This window comes from Salvelinus sp. IW2-2015, linkage group LG26, assembly GCF_002910315.2.
Source record: "Salvelinus sp. IW2-2015 linkage group LG26, ASM291031v2, whole genome shotgun sequence".
Lineage (NCBI taxonomy): Eukaryota > Metazoa > Chordata > Actinopteri > Salmoniformes > Salmonidae > Salvelinus > Salvelinus sp. IW2-2015.
The window spans coordinates 8164309-8170810 of NC_036866.1; the positions used below are offsets into that span (position 1 = coordinate 8164309).

The 6502-nt window shown below is 40.7% G+C and overlaps 1 protein-coding gene across 3 annotated transcripts in view; it reads right to left on the reverse strand.

Moving 5' to 3' along the window:
- Positions 1–2890: 2890 nt before the first annotated feature.
- Positions 2891–6502, reverse strand: part of LOC111952344 (polypyrimidine tract-binding protein 1) — a 26639-nt gene continuing 23027 nt past the window's right edge. For all 3 annotated transcript variants that reach the window (XM_023970925.2, XM_023970926.2, XM_023970924.2), the window contains exons 12-16: positions 6226–6259; positions 4382–4474; positions 4038–4254; positions 3786–3863; positions 2891–3620 (exon numbers count right to left, since the gene is read on the reverse strand). In XM_023970925.2, the coding sequence (XP_023826693.1) occupies positions 3488–3620; positions 3786–3863; positions 4038–4254; positions 4382–4474; positions 6226–6259 (555 nt within the window). In that variant the 3' untranslated portion in view covers positions 2891–3487. The remainder of the gene's footprint in view (positions 3621–3785; positions 3864–4037; positions 4255–4381; positions 4475–6225; positions 6260–6502) is intronic.

Sequence of the window (6502 nt, forward strand, 5' to 3'; positions counted from 1 at the left end):
GGGAAGTTCTTCCTGTAGTGACGCAGTTGTACAGCAGTGTCACGGGTATTCGTGTACGTTTTAACGTTTAAATATATACATGTCTTATTTTACGGTCAGGTGGGTGTACCTTCATTTACAATGTTTGGGGAAATGGAAAACGTAATGAAAATAATACAATAGTAATTTTAACTAGAAACCTAAACAGCACAGCGTATCATGATTATCATTAGCCCAAATGCCGGCAGATGGCGATATTGAGTCGTTTAATCTGAAACGACCCATTATCGCCATCTGCCTGCATTTGGGCTAGATTATCATCTAACTACTACATTGTTTAAGTAGGCTCATCAGAAAAAAATGATATAATATATAAAAAGTGTATAATTATACATCTGACCAGGGACATCTCAAGGCCCTAGTTATAGCCACACGTTTTCGTGATCAGGCTGTCAGGAAAAACAGGCCCCTATCTATGACATGAAACAAAACTAGCAAGCTACTACACAATGCAGTTAATAAAGTTGGCTCTCAGCGTTACTAGTATTTAGGATACAATACAACATTTACTCAAGACTTTACTGAATTTGACCACCAGTGCCTCCTCCAAAATTGTGATGTATGATGCCACACAAGGTACCTTCCAAAAGTAGTTAGGGAKAAAAATGCCCGGGCTCATAATACTCAAAGTATTGTATGCCCGTTTTACCATTTCAAATCAATATTTTTKTTTTAACTATGAACCTTTATTTAATAGCGCTGCTCGTGTCCAGTTCCTTCATAAGCATATGGACAGATAAGCTCTAATAGGAACTATGGTCATTCGTGTTTGTAATATATTGTAAATTATGAGCATGCAGGGCTCTATTGCAAAAGAGACCTTGGTCTCAATGGGAATTCCTGTTCAAATAAATTCAAGTAAGTTAGTATTTAGCCCAGAAACAAATGGGAGCAGTCTTTATAGATCCAATGCTTTGCAGGACAAAGGAAAGAAACAGGTGAGCAAGAAAAACCTAAAGAGGAAATGACAAGTAAAAAGCAGAGAAAATATTTATTGAAGGTACAAGAACCAGAAAAGTGTGAGCTATACAGAACACTACACAATGACAAAACAATTATTACATTTGTGTTACAAAACAAATGTAATTTGTTTTCTATGACACTTAACTGAGAGGCTCAAGAATGGTCCCAAGCTATAATCAAAATATACATGTTTCATTGATATAAAACCTATATTGCTTCTGAATATACTTTTTTTTTGTACCACAAAAAGTATCTATCATTATACACAGCTTTTCATCCCAACCCCCCGACAAGCAACATCACCTCCCTTGAAGAAAACCTGCAATCTTTAGTGATCGAGGTTGTAATTATTTTAAATGCTTTGCAATTTTGCATAATTGGTAAACCCACTCTTGCCATGGCCTAAGGTATGCAAAGTATGTAAAAGGGCTTTATTGTCAACACATGCTACAGAAGCAAGTGTCACTTATCCTTAAGTCAGGTTGAGTTGTCTAGAAATTGTGATTCTTCTCCATTGGAGTCCATGCATAGGTTAGCATGTAATAAACTGATATGTTCAAGGAAACTCAAGTGATTGAACAAAGCGGCTGAGCCCTGTGACGCTGAAATTCTATTATTGCTTTTGCACCAGGTCAACATTGGGAGAGACTGAGGAGTTGATGCACAACTAAATTGTGAAAACCTGAAAGAACCACTTCCTCAACATTTCCAACAGAAAATGATGCACAAGTGAAATGTCTATGTATTAATACCGACAGTTGATAATGACCATTCAAATAACTTCATAAGTGGTCTACAACGTGTCCACCAATGTAGCCAGCGTATAGCGTCACTGCAGACGTATAGTTGTCTGACGTGTGCAATTCGTACAAGTCTGAGGGCTTGTAAGCCAGAAACCACATATACGTTCATTACAACTAAAAACACAAAAAAAAAGGCTTCAACGTTTGAAAAGCACTTGTCCAAAAATAGCTAAATGGATATCAATTTAAGCGGCACGTTGTCCAGAGGAGTCCAGTTCCTAGACTACCATGACAGAGAGGGAGCCGTATAGCCGCTTTTAGCATTGACTAYAGTAAATTACAGCCCTGTAAGATAAGGCTACTAACCCCTCARGAGAAGGCCTTTCTGAACACTTATGAGTGACAGACTTTTGAAAATATTCACAAATTTCTTAAGAGAACATGTAAAATGACCATCATTCGTTCTTAGACGCAATTGTAAATGATATGACCGTCATTCATCTTGGCATTACCCTAACTGAGACACTTCATTCATAGATCACAGCAGCAGAGTCACAAATAGACCACATATGTGCAAGACTCAAAAGAGCCTTGTAAATGTGCGGGCAGACTCCCACCCTGGTGAACTATGAATAAAGCTTAGAGTCTCATGTTAGCTACAATAACTTTTTTTTAAAGCCTTATTTGGTTTTGAGCTGAAGTGTACGACAGAAGTTGTATAAATTTACTAAATTAAACAGCCACTGCAACAGAGGGAGGCAAGCAATTAGGACAAAAATCATAAACAAACAATACACTTATCAGGAAAGCTCAGCCAATAGACCTTTTGCAAAGGCACAGTGGTTAAGGCAACCACAGACCAAGACCTATCTACAACCAACAGTATATTGCAATAACAATTGTGGATTTGTACAAAAATGATTGCATACATTTCAGAAAATTCTAAAGAGCCTGCATCTAGAGATACATGAAACAAGACTAGGAATATGAATCACATAACCCATTATACCAGTGTGTGGGTGTGTGTATGTATATATAGCATTGTGGATTTAATCATGCAACTAGCTAGCTCAACTTTTAAAACAAGAGGGCACTTTAAAATAAGACAAAAAAATTATAAAAAGACACCATCATGATATATGGGGGGGGGGGGAGTAATGGACAACTTTGTAATACATTTCATACAAAATGGTAAACCCATAAATCAGCTGTAAACCTGGTCTTTGCAAACAAAGGATTTGAGAGGGGAAGATGGCCAAAACAATTCTTGTAAAATGGCCAAAATATAAAATTGAAGGACGTAAGACTTCTGGACTAAGGCACCGAAAACATCGGAAGGCAAAGAGGACATGAGGCATCACAGAAGTACCTCAGTGCCTAGTGGTACTGGACCCCAAGGGCYAATGTAACTTCCAGTAGGCTGAAGTTTAGGCTAGGCGAGTGTCTTTAGTCAGAATCAGAAAGGCAAGTGTAAACTACTTGTGTTTGTGCAGAGAGACAGAGACAGAGCAAGGAATTCATTCACCTCAAAAAGGCAAGATAATAGAAAACTAAGAATGTAAAACCCCAGTAAAACCAGGTGTTAAATTACTTTTTCCATAGGTCAACATATATAGCTTTGCGTATATAAATATCATATACTAGGAATGATGGAAGTGAATTCTGTGGTTGAGGCTACTATGAAGAGCCGCTTCACCACAACTCACTACGGCCCGTTAGCAGTAGCGTTTTGGGCTGCCCCCTCAGATTGTGGATTTGGAGAAGGACACCCTCAGGTGGTGGTTCTCGCCCAGGTCGTGATTGTGGAACTTGATGAGGGACTCGATGGCCTCCTCTACTGAGTCCATCTGGACCAAAGCCATCTTGCGGTCTTTCCTAAAAACAATGCACCAACACTGTCAGATACAGACTTTAAAATAAAAAAATTGCCATACAGTCCAATATACAGACTTTCCTTAAAACATCACCCACACAACCAGATAGAAAATAATAAAAACATGGCTTTTTTTATTTTTTTAAATGGGGAAAAAAATTACTTACTGGAAGAACTTGAAGGCCTTGACCATTGCACCAGAGCTCGCAAACAGCATCTTAAGGTCATCCTCAACCACAGAGGGACTAAAAAGAAAGACACAATTGTAAAACTTGACAAGACTTTAGCAGTAGTTCACCAAGACATACTGTAGCTATTGGCTGAGTTTTTCCTGTACCATGAAAGTGGTACCTGAGGACTAGCAGCTATCGAAAGAATCAGTGGGCTCATTGCAGCAGAAACGCCTCCGGTCTACTTACGGGATGTTTGAGAGGTGCAGGGTGGCTGAGGGAGGGAATATGTTTGAGTAGTTCTTGGAGCCGGGCTTCTTGAAGCGGTGCAGGGGTGAGTTGCTGTAGTCCTTTGTCAGGCCCTGGTCCTCGTGGCCCTCACGGGGCAGCTGAACGTTGGTGTGTTTGGACAGGGTGACACGCAGCGCTGTCCCGTGTAGCCTCTGGCCATTCAGGTGGCTCATTGCTGTTGGAAGCAGAGGTTAAGCACTGAGTCTTCTAATCCAAGATGTACATCGCTCCCTACATATGGTTTTGTTTAGCACTACTTTTCCTGGATTATTCCTTTCCAATAAAGTTTAGCTGGGCCTTACCTAGCTGTGCCTGAGTCCCATCAGACATCTGGATCAGAGCGTTCTCCTTCTTGTTGAACAGGATCTTCACTCTCATTACATCACCATATACACCTTCACACAGGAGGGGGAGAGAACAACTGTTTGAACCCATGTCTTTGGGCCCCTTTAAGATTTTAACACCTATCTGGGCCCCATTGGGAAGCTTGTGTATATGAATAACTTCAGTTCACAATCAAGATGCTCCTCCATTTAGTCGAATGAGAAGGGGGTGAAATGCATTCTGCCAAGAGCGACTGAAGCCACTGATCATTAACATGTTGCATCATGGCCACTAGTGTGAATTACTCAGAGGTACAGTTTGTGTGACTTTACTACACCATAAATGTCCATAAAAATGTTTTAATTAAAGAGTAGGCTACCGTTTGGACATCAGTTTAAATAAACTCAAAGAATTGGAATTCTCAAAGAGAAAGGCAGTGGAACTGCAAAACATAGCTACACTTGGATGGAAAAAGGTAAAGGGAAAATTAGGGTTTTATGTAGTTTATCAAGGAGGAAATTACGTGTGTCTACCAAGTGACCCCTCCCTGTTGAATTGGTAAATAACATWGAAGACTGAAGACCCTTAAATGGTAAAAAAAAAAAAAAAAACTGAGAGAGTCAGAAATAAGAATAAGGATCCTAAGCAATGCAAAAAATTGGCCATATGTACTCTGACCATTAACCAAAAGCAATTGATACAGCATTCATAAAAAGGGCATGCAAAATGAAAAAAATCCAGCATGCAAATTTACCATGAAAACTATGACTGAACAGACAAATTATAAAATCTCATGTAAGTTACAGCATCTCACTGAATTTCCCACAAGATATTCTTATCAATTCAAATGCACAACCTGCAGTCTTGTAATTTCCACTATGCTTAAGGGAATAGTAAACTCTGAGAAAAACAATTATTCATAGGTTCTCAGGTCATGAAATTGGTCAATAGTATTAAAGAGACTAGTCAGCAATATCTATATAGCGTGGGACCTAAAKATTTAGCCTTGAGATCGGCACGAAATTTGCATTGCTTTTTCTTTTTTTATCCCCTTTTCTCCCCAATTTTCGTGGTATCCAATCGCTAGTAATTACTATCTTGTCTCATCGCTACAACTCCCGTACGGGCTCAGGAGAGACGAAGGTCGAAAGCCATGCGTCCRCCGAAGCACAACTCAACCATATCTTCTTAACACAGCGCGCCTCCAACCCGGAAGCCAGCCGCACCAATGTGTCGGAGGAAACACCGTGCACCTGGCCCCCTTGGTTAGCAAGTGCGCCCGGCCCGCCACAGGAGTCGCTGGAGCGCGATGAGACAAGGATATCCCTACCGGCCAAACCCTCCCTAACCCGGACGACGCTAGGCCAATTGTGCGTCGCCCCACGGACCTCCCGGTCGCGGCCGGCTGCGACAGAGCCTGGGCGCAAACCCAGAGACTCTGGTGGCGCAGCTAGCACTGCGATGCAGTGCCCTAGACCACTGCACCACCCGGGAGGTCGAAATTTGCATTGCTTTTAAGGTCCACATATATTCTTTACCAATTTGGCTGAAGTTGACGACCAGACTCAAACCATATCAACTKTAGACACATTTCAGATAAGGAAACATTTTTGACCAATCTATTCCTTTAAAACATTTGCTATGCCTGTGGACACAAACACTGAAAATGCTGCAACTTTTCAACCAAGTTTCTCAAATCAACACGCAAAACGCATGAAACCAAAACAAGACACTCAAAACATCTGAAACAAACTGGTTATTAAAAATAGAACTGAACAAACAAGTAGTAATAATTTAAAAAAAGGTGCCAATGACAACATACCGAAAAGAATAAAGAGGCATTGGGGCGTAACTCTCTTTATAAGACAGCAGAGGAAGGCAGCGGAGGGAAGAAGGGACAGGAAAAAGATCGGAGGCAGGAGAGTGGAGGTTCAACATATCATCCACAGCGGAGGCAGTTCCACGGGGAATGGCAACAAAAAAAAACGGTGGTTGGATCATGAGGGTTAATAAATTGGACAGGAGCAAAGTGGGAGGAGATGTGGAGGTGGTGGAGGGGTGGTATATGTAACAATATGATATGAGCAAAGATAAGTTAA